The 20,300-nt window shown below is 43.1% G+C and overlaps 1 protein-coding gene and 1 long non-coding RNA gene across 2 annotated transcripts in view; one reads left to right on the top strand and one right to left on the bottom strand.

Annotated features, from left to right (window-relative positions):
• Nucleotides 1-20,300, top strand: part of LOC138652047 (uncharacterized) — an 80,794-nt gene that overhangs the window by 35,709 nt on the left and 24,785 nt on the right. The gene's annotated exons all lie outside the window — the stretch shown is intronic.
• Nucleotides 1-20,300, bottom strand: part of TMC4 (transmembrane channel like 4) — a 68,800-nt gene that overhangs the window by 27,285 nt on the left and 21,215 nt on the right. The window contains exons 2-5 of the mRNA XM_069742761.1: nucleotides 7,876-8,071; nucleotides 6,437-6,585; nucleotides 5,856-6,017; nucleotides 1,685-1,767 (exon numbers count right to left, since the gene is read on the bottom strand). Of these exons, the coding sequence (XP_069598862.1) occupies nucleotides 1,685-1,767; nucleotides 5,856-6,017; nucleotides 6,437-6,585; nucleotides 7,876-8,071 (590 nt within the window). The remainder of the gene's footprint in view (nucleotides 1-1,684; nucleotides 1,768-5,855; nucleotides 6,018-6,436; nucleotides 6,586-7,875; nucleotides 8,072-20,300) is intronic.

Raw genomic sequence — 20,300 nt, 5'->3', positions numbered from 1 at the left:
GGTTACACCAAAGTCTGTGTCCTTTATTCGCTATGGTGATTATGATGAATATTGAGATAAGCCGTCCCTGGAGGAGCTCGACAACCGCTCTCTCACAGAGAGCACAGGAGTGCATGGCAGAGTTAGCTTTCCTTTGAATGGAGGAGTTTGGGAGAGACAGCTGCTGGCCAAAATACTGTGAGGGTACGGGCGGGGAGGGCTTTAATCTCAGTGGCTGCAAAATAAGGGTTCCTCCAACCTTGGATACCCCTCATGCACCACCACATAAATTATTTATAGTAAAACTTTCTATTTGCTTTCAAATGAACTGGGTCAAGGTACCTATCTATTGGAAAAGTTCTTCAGCACATGGGAAAGTTTCAAAGCCATCTTGCCCTCTAAGGTCCAGAAGAAAATCAAAACACATTTCCATAACACAACTTGGTACTTGGAAAGGGAAATTCTTGAAGATCTACCCAGTCAACCCTCGTAAAATACTTACAGATCTACCCAGTCAACCCTCGTAAAATACTTGCAGATCTACCCAGTCAACCCTTGTGAAATACTTGAAGATCTACCCCGTTAACCCATGTGAAATTTGAAGATCTACCCAGTCAACCCTTGTGAAATACTTGAAGATCTACCCAGTTAACCCATGTGAAATTTGAAGATCTACCCAGTCAACCCTTGTGAAATACTTGAAGATCTACCCAGTTAACCCATGTGAAATTTGAAGATCTACAGTCAACCCTTGTGAAATACTTGAAGATCTACCCAGTTAACCCTTGTGAAATTTGAAGATCTACCCAGTCAACCCTTGTGAAATACTTGAAGATCTACCCAGTTAACCCATGTGAAATTTGAAGATCTACCCAGTTAATCTAAGTGAAATTCTTGAAGATCTACCAAGTCAACCCACATGAAATACGTATAGATCTACTCTGTAACCCACGTGAAATACTTGAAGATCTTCCCAGTCAACCTATATATGACTGATAAAAATATTAACATATTTAGTATTGACGCATCCGTAGAAGTCCGATCTATCAAAACCTAAAATAATTTAAGCCTCATGGTAAATACTGTGCTGAAATAAAAAATCAAAATGACAGAATGTACAATAAAAACTTATCAAAACATCAATGGAAGGCACAGTGATATCAATAAAAATGGTAGCTTGTCCCCCCCCCTCCAAAAAAACCCCTAAAAAACAAAGTTTGGAAATAGCTCAATTGTTGTAAAAATGAAAAAATTACAGGTCTCAGAAAATGACAACAAAAAATAAAAATATATACGGTATATATTTTTTACAAGTTTCACTAAAATTATATAAAAAAAAAAAAATACTAGACACGCTTTGCATCATTGTAATCACACTGACCTGGAGAATCGTGACACAAGGTCACATTTACTACATAGTGAGCGGTGTTGTGAAAACTAGCAAAAAAAAAATTTAAAAAAAATTGCAATTTCACAGCGGTTGGAATGCTTTTCCTGTTCTCCAGTACATTGCAGTGTAAAATGTATGGGGTCATTCAAAAATATAATTTGTCCCGCAAAAAAAAAAATATGGTCATGGCTCTGGGAAGAAGGAGAAGAAAAAATGCAAATTGTCTGTCAGGAAAAGGTTAAAAATTGACATAGAAAAAAAAATAGACACCATGTCACATGAAGCACTTTAAATATCATTTGTTTTTACGCTCACCGTTCCCATCAGGATGTCCATAATGAAGATGTAAAATCTCTCTAATCCTTGTGGATTTGGATTGTACTTGTAAAAGCAAACATCTAAAAAGAAAAAATAACTTGTTGTAAATACATCAGATACAAATATAATGTGCACAGAAGCCTGCATCTAGCACTAGATTTCACTATACAAACTGCACTGCATTACTAAATAGATCCCATAACTAGAGTCTGATCAGCCCCCACCTGCACATTGGTCAGATGTATGGGCTCTTGTAATGTTCTAGATCCGCACCCCATGTAATAATGTCCCCATCCTGAGACCCTTCCAGTAATAATTTCCCCATCCTGGCTCTTTCCAGTAATAATTTCCCCATCCTGGGTCCTTGCAGCAATAATGTCTTCCATCCTGGGCCCCTTCCAGTAATAATGTCCCCTTCATAGCTCTTTCCAGTAATAATGTCCCCCATTCTTTGCCCTTTCCAGTAATAATTTTCTCATAATGGCTCTTTACAGTAATAATGTCCCCCATCCTGGGCCCCTTCCAGTAATAATGTCCTCATCATGGCTCCTTCCAGTAATAATGCCCCCCATCCTGGGCCCCATGCTATAACAATGTCCTCCATCCGGATCCCCTTCCTGGTGTAATGTTCCCATCATGTAATAATGTCCTGTGTCCTAGGCACTGTATTTTAGGGCCTTTTCCTATAATTATGTCCTCCACCCTTTACGTATTTATTATGCTTTGCTTATATAGCCCCTTTAATTCCACAGCACTTTACAGACATTATCATTGCTACCCCCATTGAGGCTCACAATCTAGATTCCCTATCAGGATGTCTTTGGAGTGTGGGAGGAAACCCACCCAAACATGGGGAGAACATACAAACTCAATGTAGATGTTGTCCTTTGTGCTATTTGAGCCCAGGACCTCCCGTAAAGCAGTAGTGCTAACCACTGAGCCACCATGCCGCCCATCTTGGCCTCTCCCAGTAATAATGTCCCATCCTGGGCCTGATACTAAAACATAGTCCCCCATGCTGTGTCCCTTCCAGCCTTTTCCAGCACATTTTCAAAAGAAACAAACAACTTACAAAAGTTATTATCTCAGTAAATTAGAATAATTAACAAGAAACACCTGCAAAGGCTTCCTAAGCCTTTAAAAAGGTCCCTTAGTCTGTTCCAGTAGCTCCACAATCATGGAGAAGACTGCTGACCTGACAGATGTCCAGAAGGCAATCATTGACACCCTCCACAAGGACGGTAAACCACAAAAGGTCATAGCTAAAGAAGCCGGCTGTTCACAGAGTGCTGTATCCAAGCATATTAATGGACAGTTGAATTAAAGAAAAACTGTGGTAGAAAAAGGTACACAAGCAACCGGGATAACCGCAGCCTTCAAAGGATTGTTCAGAAAAGGCCATTCAATTACTTGTGGGAGATTCACAAGGAGTGGACTGCTGCTGGAGTCATTGCTTCAAGAGCCACCACACACAGACGTATCCAGGACATGGGCTACAAGTGTCACATTTCTTGTGTCAGGCCACTCATGACCAATAGACAACGCCAGAAGCGTCTTACCTGGGCCAAGGAGAAAGAACTGGACTGTTGCTCTGTGGTACAAGGTGGTGTTTTCAGATGAAAGTAAATTTTGCATTTCATTTGGAAATCAAGGTCCCGGAGTCTGGAGGAAGAGCGGAGAGGCCACAATCCAAACTGCTGGAGGTCTAGTGTGAAGTTTCCACAATCAGTGATGGTTTGGGGAGCCATGTCATCTGCTGGTGTAGGTCCACTGTGTTTTATCAAGACCAAGGTTAGCGCAGACGTCTACCAGGAGATTTTAGAGCACTTCATGCTTCCCTGTGCCGACAAGCTTTTTGGAGATGGAAATGTCATTCTCCAGCAGGACTTGGCACCTGCCCACACTGCCAAAAGTACCAATACCTGGTTTACAAAGAACAATATCCACTGTGCGAGATTGGCAGCAAACTCACCTGACCTTAACCCAATATATGGGGTATTGTCAAGAGGAAGATGAGAGACACCAGACCCAACAATGCAGACGAGCTGAAGGCTGCTATCAAAGCAACCTGGGCTTCCATAACCCCTCAGCAGTGTCACAGGCTGATTGCCTCCATGCCACACCGCATTGATGCAGTAATTGATGCAAAAGGAGCCGGACCAAGTATTGGGTGCATTTACTGATCACACATTTCAGTAGGCCAACATTTCAGATTTTAAAATAATTTTTCAAGCTGGTGTTATAAAGTATTCTAATTTACTGAGATAATGATATTTGGGTTTTCATTGGCTGTAAGCCATAATCATCAACACTAACAGAAATAAACACGTGAAATAGATCACTCTGTAATGACTCCATATAATATGAGTTTCACTTTTTCTATTGAAGAACTGAAATAAATTAACATGTTGATGATATTCTAATGTTGTGAGAAGCACCTGTATCGGTTTTTGCATAGGGTTTATTTCCTTAAACTTCCAAATGACTTAATGTCACTTTATTGTAAACAGATTTGCATAATATCTTGTTTGCCTGGAATAAATGGTTTAGTTCCTGGATGCAATGATGCTTTGTGTCAGCCCCGACTTGGTGCCGGTAGTTAGGAACAAGTCTTTATGCAACTACAATAGTATGTACCTACAGCATGTGAAATATTAATGCAAATAAAACTATAAAAGTTGCAATCAGGGAAGTACAGGCGGTGCTGCCCGCAAGGTCCAGGTCAGATCAGGCTCCCGCTTTGGTGCACACCAGCCATCACCCTTTCCCTTTGCTGTCCTGACCCAGCACAAATTTCTGTCGTATAGACCTTCATCAGTAACACGGATTGTAAGAGGTTAAATGTGCACGGCAGCGCTGTTGTAAAGCAAAGAACACTGAGGGGGAAACTTTTATTTATTTTAATTGTCTGCACTAAATAAAAACTGATTACTGCATTTACTATCTGAGTGCCATTATATTGCATGGTATAGATTCCTACTTGAGCACCATCCATAGGAGCACCATGTTCTGCTATTTTACAGCTGGAAAGTGCACACAGTGAGGTCACAGAGTGATGTCACAGATGGAGAATGCACACAGTGATGTCACAGATGGATAATGCACACAGTGATGTCACAGTTGGATAATGCACACAGTGATGTCACAGTTGTATAATGCATAGTGATGTCACAGTTGGATAATGCACACAGTGATGTCACAGATGGAGAATGCACACAGTGATGTCACAGATGGATAATGCACACAGTGATGTCACAGATGGATAATGCACACAGTGATGTCACAGTTGGATAATGCACACAGTGATGTCACAGTTGGATAATGCACACAGTGATGTCACAGTTGGATAATGCACAGTGATGTCACAGATGGATAATGCACACAGTGATGTCACAGATGGATAATGCACACAGTGATGTCACAGTTGGATAATGCACACAGTGATGTTACAGTTGGATAATGCACACAGTGATGTTACAGTTGGATAATGCACACAGTGATGTTACAGTTGGATAATGCACACAGTGATGTCACAGTTGGATAATGCACACAGCGATGTTACAGATGGATAATGCACACAGTGATGTTACAGTTGGATAATGCACACAGTGAGGTTACAGATGAATAATGCACACAGTGATGTCACAGTTGGATAATGCACACAGCGATGTTACAGATGGATAATGCACACAGTGATGTTACAGTTGGATAATGCACACAGTGAGGTTACAGATGAATAATGCACACAGTGATGTCACAGTTGGATAATGCACACAGTGATGTCACAGTTGGATAATGCACACAGCGATGTTACAGATGGATAATGCACACAGTGATGTTACAGTATGTGAATCCACTGATGTTACTTCTATCATCTATAGTCATTAGTGACTGCACCTAATGTCTGAGTGGGATGAACCCCCGGGCTGTGGTCTCCTAGCAGTTTCCACCCACGTTACCCTATAAGATACACCAATGCCTTTTGCAAATAGCAACAAATCACATCTAACATTTGATTAAACCACAATGACCAATAAACCAAAGTGAATGCTGAACTCTGGTGGTTACGAATAACACTGCCCAGCCTGAGCTCTACTCCATAACATACTATGTAATCAGGACGTCACATTATCATGTCAGTGCATTCATAGACTTTACAGAAACTCACCGCTTCCGTTAGAAACGATAACAGTCTGGCCTAAACCCGATTCATTAAAGACGATGTTAGGAACCACAATGAACCCGGCCACCAGGAGGAAAGTCACGAAGTTCATTAGCACCAAGAACCTTAGGAAACTGAAGTATGATTGGATCCCGGTGCCAAATTGTCCTGTAGAAGATAGAAAAATACATTCATGAACATAGTTTTTAATTTTTATCCATTTATATAATTGCCGTCTATACGGGGATGTAAGCTGCAGTCACACCCAGGACCGTCTGTCACCGAGGAGGACATCAGCTTTCTCAATCATACATGGTAGATGTAAGGCGGTCTACCTTGCCTAAGCATTCAGAGATATGCTTTACAACAGAGGCCGGGGCCACAGTAGTCCGTCGTCCTGAGATGTCTATTCATTTGTATAGAAGAGTGGTGTGCGCATGCTCCGAGCCCTATGCAGAGGTCACTGTGCAGAGAGGGTGTCATTAGTGTCGGAGGATCAGGTGATATGTATGGGGGATGTCAGTGCTATTACAGTCATCATCAGCCTCAATATTTGGATTCGTTATACCCTCTTATTACCCACTTACCTCCTATAGTTTGCAGGGTGCCTTTCCAGAGAACCAGGTACTGTAGACCACCTGATGTTACACTCTTGAATTTTCTGCTGGATCTTCTCCGTTCTTCTCTCCAGGACTCCCATCCTGTCTTCTTTGCAATTTTTCTTTCCTGTTTCTTCCTGTATAAGCGGATTGGGTATAATCAAGAAATCGGATCGTGAAAAATGGATGTGTGAATTTAGCCTTAAGTGCACTGGGTAGTGAGCTTGTAATTGGGCAGCCAACCTTAAAGGGGTTGCCGGGACTTTAACATTGATGGCCTATTCTTAGGATAGGTCATCAATGTCTGATCGGTGGGGGAGCGATCCAGCACCCTCGATAATCAATTTTTTCCGGTGTCTGTTGAAACTGCTCAATTATGACTGCAGAACTGCAGATCACAACTCTCTCAACTGTACAGTGGCCACCGCCAAGTACTGCACATCTGCCACCTATTCAATAATGGCTGAATGTGCAGTACCCAGCCATAGCCACTATTCTGTAGATGTAGCAGTGCCGTGCAGCTCCGCATCTGAGCAGTTCCGATGCCGAGAATAGCTGGTCATAGGAGGTGCCGGGTGTCGCTGTTTTAGACCCATAAGTCCTGTCATTTCAGTAAGAGTTTTCAGCAGGCTCCTTATCAGCAGAGGCAGGATTACAATGAAAAGTAACACCTCTATACCCAGGATCCACCAATCACAAAAGGCATTGTCAAATCTGACCCTACTCTCCATTTCTTCATGATGACATTTTCACACGCTCATTAGACCCTTCAATATTAAAGCTAGGATCAGGATCTTACCATTGTAGCTATGTACATGTGTTGTTTCCTGAAACAACAGAAAGTTGAGTCTAAAACCTAAAAGTCAAGTGGCAACTGAGGAAAGTATAAGATTTTTTTATTATTTTTTTTATTAAATAATTAAAAAAATATTTTTAATACAGATTGTGATATGTAAAATAAATAAATAATTGCCAAAAATATTTTAAAATATATTAAACACAAAAACTGGATTTTAAACAATTATTCATTTTTGATGACGGCTTACCTTTAATGCTCCAATGCACAAAAATAAAGCAACACTACAAGTAATCTTAATTATGAATCTCCTACGAATGAAGTCTGCATTTCCTATGCGGATTTGTGTGTCTCCATGGTTACAACTAACAAGTCGTGTATTTTAATGGTAAAGTCACGTGTTACCTCCTTCCACCTTTCATCTAGTCCCTAATTTTTGCTAAATTAGATCTAAAAGATGAATAGAGTGCGCAAATTCAGGCTACATGAAGAGTTTGTGGTCTGTTACCATGGAGACTCATAGGCCTGAATAGGAGCTGTAGACACAAAACGGAAGATTTTTTTCATAATAATTGGCTAAATTAAAAAAAAAAAACAATCATGTTAATAAAAACACGAATAGAAAAGTTACCTTATTTCTCTCTTCTTCTGCATAGAGCAGTAAAGGTCTTTTATGGGCTTGTTTTCATCCTGTAGCCACAGATCCACCCACTTGTCTTCTAGAACATTCTCCCTTGTTGGCGGGAAGGTTTCATCCCATGTCTGCTGTTCAGGACCCCGGTAACGTAGTGATGACTCTGGCGGCTCATCTGTCTTCCACATCATATCTGCCGATTATATAAATACATTTGTGGTTAATATTTATCCCCATAACTGTGAGTAACGGAATATAAAAAATACATGTCGTCAAAGAGAAAAAAAAAATGGCTGACAAATCAGTTCTGTGGGTCTCAGATATACATTTTTTAAGTTTCCGTAGTCTTATGTTGACTTTTATTTTAAAGTCATATTTTAATAGAACCATTTCTAATTTTTTTTTTAAAGATGTTGGTGAATGTGTAAAATTCCAAAGTTCTTATAAAGACTGGCAACTTTGGAATTTAGCTCTTATTAAAAAAAATCAAGAGAAGAATTTTTAATCCTATTGTTTACTGCTCGTAGATTACCGTCTACCTCTCCTATCATTGGTGGCTGGTTTTCCAGGCAAGGAGCGCAGAGCTTACAAGCTCTTTGCTATAGAGCTTGCAAGTGCTGATCTGAAGCTGGTCGGATCTCTGCATCCAGCCAGCTTCAGTGTAACTACTCTTTTCTGATGCTACAGAGCTTAAGCTGCCACTGTAAGGAGCACTACAGAACACACAATTTGTGCCGGCTGCTCAACCTTACCAGAACTATTAATCTTCAGGAGCACACCATATCAGCATGGGTTTATGAGAAATCGCTCCTGTCAAACCAATCTAATCAGTTTTTATGAAGAGGTAAGCTATAGGCTGGACCACGGTGAGTCATTGGACGTGGTATATCTCGATTTTTCCAAAGCGTTTGATACCGTGCCGCACAAGAGGTTGGTACACAAAATGAGAATGCTTGGTCTGGGGGAAAATGTGTGTAAATGGGTTAGTAACTGGCTTAGTGATAGAAAGCAGAGGGTGGTTATAAATGGTATAGTCTCTAACTGGGTCGCTGTGACCAGTGGGGTACCGCAGGGGTCAGTATTGGGACCTGTTCTCTTCAACATATTCATTAATGATCTGGTAGAAGGTTTACACAGTAAAATATCGATATTTGCAGATGATACAAAACTATGTAAAGCAGTTAATACAAGAGAAGATAGTATTCTGCTACAGATGGATCTGGATAAGTTGGAAACTTGGGCTGAAAGGTGGCAGATGAGGTTTAACAATGATAAATGTAAGGTTATACACATGGGAAGAAGGAATCAATATCACCATTACACACTGAATGGGAAACCACTGGGTAAATCTGACAGGGAGAAGGACTTGGGGATCCTAGTTAATGATAAACTTACCTGGAGCAGCCAGTGCCAGGCAGCAGCTGCCAAGGCAAACAGGATCATGGGGTGCATTAAAAGAGGTCTGGATACACATGATGAAAGCATTATACTGCCTCTGTACAAATCCCTAGTTAGACCGCACATGGAGTACTGTGTCCAGTTTTGGGCACCGGTGCTCAGGAAGGATATAATGGAACTAGAGAGAGTACAAAGGAGGGCAACAAAATTAATAAAGGGGATGGGAGAACTACAATACCCAGAGATTAGCGAAATTAGGATTATTTAGTCTAGAAAAAAGACGACTGAGGGGCGATCTAATAACCATGTATAAGTATATAAGGGGACAATACAAATATCTCGCTGAGGATCTGTTTATACCAAGGAAGGTGACGGGCACAAGGGGGCATTCTTTGCGTCTGGAGGAGAGAAGGTTTTTCCACCAACATAGAAGAGGATTCTTTACTGTTAGGGCAGTGAGAATCTGGAATTGCTTGCCTGAGGAGGTGGTGATGGCGAACTCAGTCGAGGGGTTCAAGAGAGGCCTGGATGTCTTCCTGGAGCAGAACAATATTGTATCATACAATTAGGTTCTGTAGAAGGACGTAGATCTGGGGATTTATTATGATGGCATATAGGCTGAACTGGATGGACAAATGTCTTTTTTCGGCCTTACTAACTATGTTACTATGTTACACCACTCCCACCAAGCAGTAAGTCTGGAGGCTAGGGAGCACTGCGCTCCTGAAGACAGAGGACGAAAATAAATCTTTAATGATAAAAAATAATTGAAAAATATTACAACAAAACCCATGAAGTCCAATGAAAACTGTAAAATTTTCTGCAAATTTTCCTATTTCCAGAAAGCGGATTGTCTCTAGCCTCGCGTGCAGGGCAGGGCTGACCCCAGTGTGCCTCCATAGCATGCTCTAAGTACCTAGTTTGAAGATCTGTCAGACTGGATGTTAAACTGAGGATTTTATCAGCTTGTTCTTTTAAAATGCTCTTTTTAATATTGTGGAAGACTTTCAAAATGGATTATAAAGAATGATATGGACTTTCAAAATCTACCGATCCAATTTAAAGAAATCCATCAAATTTTGATCAGTGGGGTCCGACCTCTGTGACTCTGGCATCTAATGCCCTTCTTTGTTCTAATTTGTACCACATTCTCTATCTGCATAAATATGGTCTACATTTATTTGAGGGATATTATACAGCAGGCCCAGGATTGTTTTGGTCCACAAGCCAAAATGGTACCCAACTTGGGCAGTCCGGCTCAATGACCTTTGGATTTTCTGGACTGTGAAAACTAATGATATCCATTTCATATGTTAAAATGGAGGGTGCATGGTTAAATAGATTTTTTTTGGGAAGGAAAGGAGTTATGAGTAGTGTTGAGCATTCCGATACTGCAAATATCAGGTATCGGCCGATATTCGCTGTATCGGATTTCCGATACTGAGTTCCGATACTTTTAAGATATCGGATACCGGAATCGGAAGTTCCTATAGTGCAATGATGCACTATAATGGAGTGTGGGCAGTGTGTGGGCAGAGACTGCGTGTCTGTGTGTGCGGGCGGGGTCTGTGCGTGACCGTGGGGGGTCTGTGCGGGCCTGCTGGGGGTCTGTACGGGCCTGCCGGGGGTCTGTGCAGCCTGCCGGGGGTCTGTGCGGGCCTCTCGGGGGTCTGTGCGGCCTGCCGGGGGTCTGTACGGGCCTCTCGGGGGTCTGTGCAGCCTGCCGGGGGTCTGTTCGGGCCTCTCGGGGGTCTGTTCGGGCCTCTCGGGGGTCTGTGTGGCCTGCCGGGGGTCTGTACGGGCCTCTCGGGGGTCTGTGCGGCCTGCCGGGGGTCTGTGCGGCCTGCCGGGGGTCTGTACGGGCCTGCCGGGGGTCTGTGCGGCTACATACATACCACATACATACAACATACTGCATACATACTACATACATACAACATACATACTACATACAACATACATACAACAACATGCATACTGCATACATACAACACACATACATACATACTACATTCATACATACATACAATACATACATACATACGGTACATATAGACATACAGTACATATAACATAGATTACATACTCACCATCATTTGTCACTTTGTTCCCCGAAGCCAGTGTCATCTGTAAAAAATATTAAAATAACAAACAACCAATATACTCCCTGATCCGCAGAAATCTACGAGTGTCCCACGACGATCTCCCGTGGAGAACGGCAGCATCAGCTGATGCAACCGCTCTCTAGGGGCTCCAGGAATACAATGACGGGAGGAAGGTATCCTTCCGCACTGTGTTCCTCCGCCGCTGTAAAAAAATAGTCCCTAGTCTCACATTTGGCATTGCTGTGTGAGAAATTTCCCACGCAGCAATTGCCATAAAGTGAGACTTTGAACTGTAGTAACCTCTCAGTTATGCACTGCAGGAGCCATTGTCTCCTGTCAGTGATGTCACTGTTCTATAGGGGAGATCCTCGTGGGACACTCGTTATTAATTGGACTACGGCGGACAGGTAGTATACTGTTATGACCTGGTGGTCAGGACAACAATGGACCTGGTGGTTAAGAGCACACGGAATGACCTGATAGTTACTGATAATAAAGGACGAGCTCTGGGACGTGGGAACTCTGCTGACCGCAATCCCTAATCCTATCAAACACACCAAAAATAGCCGTGGATTGCGCCTAACGCTCCCTATGCAACTCGGCACAGCCTAAGGAACTAGCTAGCCCTGAAGACAGAAAAATAAAGCCTACCTTGCCTCAGAGAAATTCCCCAAAGGAACAGGCAGCCCCCCACATATAATGACTGTGAGTAAAGATGAAAATACAAACACAGAGATGAAATAGATTTACCAAAGTGAGGCCCGACTTACTGAACAGACTGAGGATAGGAAAGGTTGCTTTGCGTTCAGCACAAAAACCTACAAAAAGACCACGCAGAGGGCGCAAAAAGACCCTCCGCACCGACTCCGAAATCGTTTGTGCCAACTGCCATGGGAATGTACAACAACAACATTAGGGTTAAACCACCAAGGTGAATGTCTACTTATTTCTCTACATTTCAGTTCACTCGTTGTGTATGTCCTATTCTAATGTATAATGTATAATGTTCTTCTGTCAACTCCACTGTCATGTCAACTATGTAATTCCTTTATGATTTTTATGATTTAAGTCGTGCTGCTGTGATACCATAATTTCCCACGGGATCAATAAAGTGTATCGTATCGTATCGTATCGACTCACGGTGCGGAGGCGCTCCCTCTGCGTCCCAGAGCTTCCAGCAAGCAAGACAACAATAAAAATAGCAAGCTGGACAGAAAAATAGCAAACCAAAGAAAATACAAGCAGGAACTTAGCTTCTGCTGGGAAGACAGGTCACAAGAACGATCCAGGAGAGAACTAGACCAATACTGGAACATTGACAGGTGGCATGGAGCAAAGATCTAAGCGGAGTTAAATAGAGCAGCCAGCTAACGAATTAACCTCGTCACCTGTGGAAGGAAACTCAGAAACACCCACCAGAGGAAGTCCATGGACAGAACCAGCCGAAGTACCATTCATGACCACAGGAGGGAGCCCGACAACAGAATCCACAACAGTATACGGTTTATTATTTTACGTTTTTTACAGGAGCTGAAGTATGGTAAGTATGGTTAAATGAAGAATATTAAAATACTTTTTTCCTAATGTGTGTGTTTTATTAACCCTTTACTAGTATTGGATTAATAATGGATAGGCGTCTTATTGACGCCTCTCCATTATTAACCCGGCTTAATGTCACCTTACAATAGCAAGGTGACATTAACCCCTTATTACCCCATATCTCACCGCTACACGGGATTGGGAAGAGATGGGCTAAGGCTACGTTCACATTAGCGTTTTGCGGTGGTGCGTCGGGCGCAGCCGCGGCGACGCATGCGTCATGCGCCCCTATATTTAACATGGGGGGCGCATAGACATGCGTTGTGCTGCGTTTTGCGACGCATGCGTTTTTTTGCCGCAAGCGTAGGGCGCAGAAAACGCAGCAAGTTGCATTTTTTTGCGTCCAAAATTCGGCAAAAAAGGACGCATGAGTCGCAAAACGCTGTGTTTTGTTGCGTTTTTGTTTGCGTTGTGCGTTGCGTCTCCGACGCAACATCGCACAACGCAAATGTGAACATAGCCATAGTGCCGGAATTGGCGCATCTTACAGATGCGCCATTTTTTGGGCGGCTACGGACTGGTATTTGTAGCTGGGGGGGTAGGGGGGGGCAATATCCATGGCCCCTCTCTAGGCTATGAATATCAGCCCGCAGCTGTCTGCGTAGCCTTTCTGGCTAAAAAATATAGGGGGACCCCACGTCATTTTTTGGGGGGGTCCCCCTATTTTAATAGCCAGTAAATGCTACGCAGTCAGTTGCGGGCTGATATTCATAGCAGGCTACAAATATTGGCCCTCGGCTTTCCTTCTTTGGTGCAGAAAATTGCGCGGGAACCCACGCCGTTTTTTTTTTTAATGCTCATTAAGGCCTCTTTCACACTTGTGTTAGTACGGGTCCGTCGCTATGATACCTTCCTCCTGTCATTGTATTCCTGGAGCCCCTAGAGAGCAGTCGAATCAGCTGATGCTGCCGTTCTCCACAGGAGATCGTCGTGGGACACTCATGGAGTTCTGCGGATCAGGGAGTATATTGTTTGTTTGTTATTTTAATATTTTTTACAGATGAAACTGGCTTCGGGGATCAAAATGACAATGTACTGTATGTATGTATGTATGTATTGTATGTAATGTATGAATGTATTGTATGTATGTAGTATGTATGTAGTATGTATGTATGCATGCATGCAGTAGGCATGTAGTATGTATGTTGTATGTATGTATGTAGTATGTTGTATGTACGTAGTATCTATGTTGTATGTATGTAGTATGTATGTATGTTTATATGTAGTATGTATGTATGTACAGTTAGGGCCAGAAATATTTGGACAGTGACACAAGTTTTGTTATTTTAGCTGTTTACAAAAACATGTTCAGAAATACAATTATATATATAATATGGGCTGAAAGTGCACACTCCCAGCTGCAATATGATAGTTTCCACATCCAAATCGGAGAAAGGGTTTAGGAATCATAGCTCTGTAATGCATAGCGTCCTCTTTTTCAAGAGACCAAAAGTAATTGGACAATGGACTCTAAGGGCTGCAATTAACTCTGAAGGCGTCTCCCTCGTTAACCTGTAATCAATGAAGTAGTTAAAAGGTCAGGGGTGGATTCCAGGTGTGTGGTTTTGCATTTGGAAGCTGTTGCTGTGAGCAGACAACATGCGGTCAAAGGAACTCTCAATTGAGGTGAAGCAGAACATCCTGAGGCTGGAAAAAAAGAAAAAATCCATCAGAGAGATAGCAGACATGCTTGGAGTAGCAAAATCAACAGTTGGGTACATTCTGAGAAAAAAGGAATTGACTGGTGAGCTTGGGAACTCAAAAAGGCCTGGGCGTCCACGGATGACAACAGTGGTGGATGATCGCCGCATACTTAATTTGGTGAAGAAGAACCCGTTCACAACATCAACTGAAGTCCAGAACACTCTCAGTGAAGTAGGTGTATCTGTCTCTAAGTCAACAGTAAAGAGAAAACTCCATGACAGTAAATACAAAGGGTTCACATCTAGATGCAAACCATTCATCAATACCAAAAATAGACAGGCCAGAGTTAAATTTGCAGAAAAACACCTCAAGAAGCCAGCTCAGTTCTGGAAAAGTATTCTATGGACAGATGAGACAAAGATCAACCTGTACCAGAATGATGGGAAGAAAAAAGTTTGGAGAAGAAAGGGAACGGCACATGATCCAAGGCACACCACATCCTCTGTAAAACATGGTGGAGGCAACGTGATGGCATGGGCATGCATGGCTTTCAATGGCACTGGGTCACTTGTGTTTATTGATGACATAAGAGCAGACAAGAGTAGCCGGATGAATTCTGAAGTGTACCGGGATATACTTTCAGCCCAGATTCAGCCAAATGCTGCAAAGTTGATTGGACGGCGCTTCATAGTACAGATGGACAATGACCCCAAGCATACAGCCAAAGCTACCCAGGAGTTCATCAGTGCCAAAAAGTGGAACATTCTGCAATGGCCAAGTCAATCTCCAGATCTAAACCCAATTGAGCATGCATTTCACTTGCTCAAATCCAGACTTAAGACGGAAAGACCCACAAACAAGCAAGACCTGAAGGCTGCGGCTGTAAAGGCCTGGCAAAGCATTAAGAAGGAGGAAACCCAGCGTTTGGTGATGTCCATGGGTTCCAGACTTAAGGCAGTGATTGCCTCCAAAGGATTTGCAACAAAATATTGAAAATAAAAATATTTTGTTTGGGTTATGTTTATTTGTCCAATTACTTTTCACCTCCTAAAATGTGGAGTGTTTGTAAAGAAATGTGTACAATTCCTACATTTTCTATCAGATATTTTTGTTCAACCCTTCAAATTAAACGTTACAATCTGCACTTGAATTCTGTTGTAGAGGTTTCATTTCAAATCCAATGTGGTGGCATGCAGAGCTCAAATCGCGAAAATTGTGTCACTGTCCAAATATTTCTGGCCCTAACTGTATGTGTGTAGTATGTATGTATGTATGCAGTTCTTTTTTTTACATTCAACACATTAGCCAGATGATGGGACTACTACTGTCCCATCATTGTCTAATGTGTCAATCACTGCCATTGTAGCAGGCATAGCCCGATGGGACTTGTAGTCCCATCAGACGATGCCTGCACACAAACACAAAGACCCCCGTCAGGCCGCACAGACCCCCGAGAGGCCCGTGCAGACCCCCGGCAGGCCGCACAGACCCCCGAAAGGCCCATACAGACCCCCGGCAGGCCGCACAGACCCCCGAGAGGCCCGTATAGACCCCCGGCAGGCCACACAGATCCCCGGCAGGCCGCACAGACCCCCGAGAGGCCCGTACAGACGACCCCGGCAGGCCGAACAGACCCCCGAGAGGCCCGCACAGACCCCCGGCAGGCCCGCACAGACCCCCGGCAGGCCCGCACAGACCCCCGATAGGCCTGTACAGACCCCCGGCAGGCCTGCACAGACCCCCCGGCAGCCCACACAGACCCCAGAGAGGCCCGTACAGACCCCCGACAAGCCCGCACAGACCCCCCCAAGGTCCCACACAGACACGCAGTCTCCGCCCACACTCTTCCCCCCTCCGGAACAGGATGTACAAGGACAGAGAGGGCTTATTTTCATTCCGATATTTGTGTCCCATTGACTTGCATTGGTTTCCGGTATCGGTGATATCTGATATTTTTTGGATATCGGCCGATACAATCCGATCCCAATATTTCTGAATATCGGAAGGTATCGCTCAACACTAGTTGTGAGGCATTGTCAAATACACAAACTGTCACTCACCTGTCCTGGCTCCAGTGCCAGGCTTTGCTCCTTTCTCTTATTGTCAGCTCCCTCTGTAACCCAACAAGCATCTCTGATGTCATCACCCAAAGTTTTTTAAAGTCAGACCAGGCAGCCATGCATTTGCTTGCCCTCTGCAATCCAGCATACCCCGCTGTCTTCATCTTCGCTAATTCATGCGCTGTCCGGCAAGTTCACTTTTGCTGCATGATCACTTCCAGTCCATACTGCTCACCCTGACCGACAGCTTACAGAATCCATCTCACCAGGTAAGTACAAACCAACATTTTTTGTCAGATTGCTCTCTTTTGAAGAAGTGAGTGTATTAGGCCTCTTGTATGTGACAAAACTATTTGTATAGAGTGTGTAGATATGTACAGAGACTCTATACAGCTTAGTGTACAGCATTCCCCTAATTATATGTTACACTAATATGGCAACACAAGGTGCTGGAAACTTCAGTGCTTTGAAATCTTTGTCTTAGAGAGACCTTGCTGATACAGCACAACTACCTTGCGTCTTATTGCTGTGCTCATTTGAACCCGGGTGTATGACCCGTGATCGTCTTCTACAACCTCACCTTTGTAGCAGAGTATAACTGTTCCTCACCCAGTTTTTAGCCTCCTAGACAGCTGTTTCTGTTAACATATGAAGATGATGATCATTATCACACATTTGATATAATTGATTACTCATGCACCTGATTGTAGTCCTACAAGATCCAAGACTTGGTGCAAATGCACCTAGAATAATTGATGCCATTTTGAAGGGAAAAGACGGTCACAGCAAATATTGATTTGATTTAGATTTCTCTTTCATTCATTCACTTTACATTTAGTTAATTGATAAAAATAAACTATTAACCCTTCTATTTTTTTTAAACCATTCCTACTTTGCAGCATTTTTCCCCGCACCTGCCTAAAACTTTTGCACAGTACTGTACATGTGTGTGTATATGGGCCTTGATAGAAGATAGTATCAAATATCCGTACTCCTTTCCCCCACTGCCAGAACATAGGTATAATGTCAATGGAAAGAGGCTACTGTTGATGATGTTTCGAATAGATAGTAGCCATGGAATAAGCATTTACCTGGGGATTGTCCTGCTGTATTACCTAAGGCACTTAAAAAAGAAGCAAGTTTGGTAAACAAAAAAAAAGTTTAAAAAAAAACCTCCAAAAAAAAACAACACAAAATTTTGCAACTGTAAATAAATCCCCCGATTGTTATCCAGTTAATAGAGGATTGATTCCATTAAGATCCTCTTACAAATTACTGTATTTACAAACATTGTTGTTCCCGATCATTGCTCAAGGTTGGTGTATTGGACGGCAATAATGAACGTGAGGGGGGATTAAGCCCCCACTATCATTGAAAACCCGAAGAATACAAGCTCCCATCAACCTCCTCTATTAACGATCAGTAGGGTTGAGCGAAACGGGTCGAACATTTTCAAAAGTCGCCGACTTTTGGCTAAGTCGGGGTTTCATGAAACCCGATCCGACCCCTGTGCGGGGTCGGCCATGCGGTACGCGACTTTCGCGCCAAAGTCGCGTTTCAATGACGCGAAAAGCGCCATTTCTCAGCCAATGAAGGTAAACGCAGAGTGTGGGCAGCGTGATGACATAGGTCCTGGTCCCCACCATCTTAGAGAAGGGCATTGCAGTGATTGGCTTGCTGTCTGCGACGTCACAGGGGCTATAAAGAGGCGTTCCCGCCGACCGCCATCTTACTGCTGCTGATCTGAGCTTAGGGAGAGGTTGCTGCCGCTTTGTCAGAAGCAGGGATAGCGTTAGGCAGGGTCCATTAACCACAAAACCGCTTGTGCTGCAGCGATTTGCACTGTCCAACACCACCCTCGGTGTGCAGGGACAGTGGAAGTTTTTTTTTTTTTTTTTTTCCCCTCAGCGCTGTAGCTCATTGGGCTGCCCTAGAAGGCTCCCTGATAGCTGCATTGCTGTGTGTACGCCGCTGTGCAAACCAACTGCTTTTTTCAAAGCACAAATCCTCTTGTTCCTTCCTTTCTGCACAGCTATCTTTTTTGTTTGTCCACACTTTTTATTTCATTTGTGCATCAGTCCACTCCTTATTGCTGCCTGCCATACCTGGCTGAGATTACTGCAGGCAGGGAGATAGTAGCTGCCTGCCATACCTGGCTGAGATTACTGCAGGCAGGGAGATAGTAATTGTAGGACATTCCCTGTTTTTTTTTTTTTTTTTTTTTTGGTGGGAGATTAAGATTGGCAATTTGGCATTTCTGCTAGAGTGCCATCCCTGTGTGTGCCATCTCTCTCACATAGTGGGCCATAGAAAGCCTTTTCATTTTTCTGTATTTTTTTTTGTGGGGTGTATAAATTCTCCCTGATAAAAATACAGTGGGAGATTAATATTGGCCTTTGGGCTTGTGTGCCAGTCCTGAGTGTGCCATCTCTCTCACAAATAGTGGGCCATAGAAAGCCTATTTATTTTTTTTTTTGGTTTTATAAATTCTCCCTGAAAAAAAGGGAGATTAATATTGGCCTCTGGGCTTGTGTGCCAGTCCTGAGCGTGCCATCTGTGCCAGCCCTGAGCGTGCCATCTCTCTCACAAATAGTGGGCCATAGAAAGCCTATTTAATTTTTTTTTTTGTTTTATAAATTTTCCCTGAAAAAAGGGAGATTAATATTGGCCTCTGGGCTTGTGTGCCAGTTGTGAGCGTGCCATCTGTGCCAGTCCTGAGCGTGCCATCTCTCTCACAAATAGTGGGCCATAGAAAGCCTATTTAAATATTTTTTTGGTTTTATAAATTCTCCCAGAAAAAAAGGGAGATTAATATTGGCCTCTGGGCTTGTGTGCCAGTCCTGAGCGTGCCATCTGTGCCAGCCAGCCCTGAGCGTGCCATCTCTCTCACAAATAGTGGGCCATAGAAAGCCTATTTAATTTTTTTTTTTGTTTTATCAATTTTCCCTGAAAAAAGGGAGATTAATATTGGCCTCTGGGCTTGTGTGCCAGTTGTGAGCGTGCCATCTGTGCCAGTCCTGAGCGTGCCATCTCTCTCACAAATAGTGGGCCATAGAAAGCCTATTTAAATATTTTTTTGGTTTTATAAATTCTCCCAGAAAAAAAGGGAGATTAATATTGGCCTCTGGGCTTGTGTGCCAGTCCTGAGCGTGCCATCTGTGCCAGCCAGCCCTGAGCGTGCCATCTCTCTCACAAATAGTGGGCCATAGAAAGCCTATTTAATTTTTTTTTTTGTTTTATCAATTTTCCCTGAAAAAAGGGAGATTAATATTGGCCTCTGGGCTTGTGTGCCAGTTGTGAGCGTGCCATCTGTGCCAGTCCTGAGCGTGCCATCTCTCTCACAAATAGTGGGCCATAGAAAGCCTATTTAAATATTTTTTTGGTTTTATAAATTCTCCCAGAAAAAAAGGGAGATTAATATTGGCCTCTGGGCTTCTGTGCCAGTCCTGAGCGTGCCATCTGTGCCAGTCCTGAGCGTCCCATCTCTCTCACAAATAGTGGGCCATAGAAAGCCTATTTTATTTTTTTTTTGGGTTTTAGAAATTCTCCCTGAAAAAAGGGAGATTAATATTGGCCTCTGGGCTTGTGTGCCAGTTGTGAGCGTGCCATCTGTGCC

Source organism: Ranitomeya imitator, chromosome 10 (genome assembly GCF_032444005.1).
Source record: "Ranitomeya imitator isolate aRanImi1 chromosome 10, aRanImi1.pri, whole genome shotgun sequence".
NCBI classification, from domain to species: Eukaryota; Metazoa; Chordata; class Amphibia; order Anura; family Dendrobatidae; genus Ranitomeya; species Ranitomeya imitator.
The sequence above is the reverse complement of the archived record's forward strand: the minus strand, read 5'-3'. Positions and strand labels throughout refer to the sequence as shown.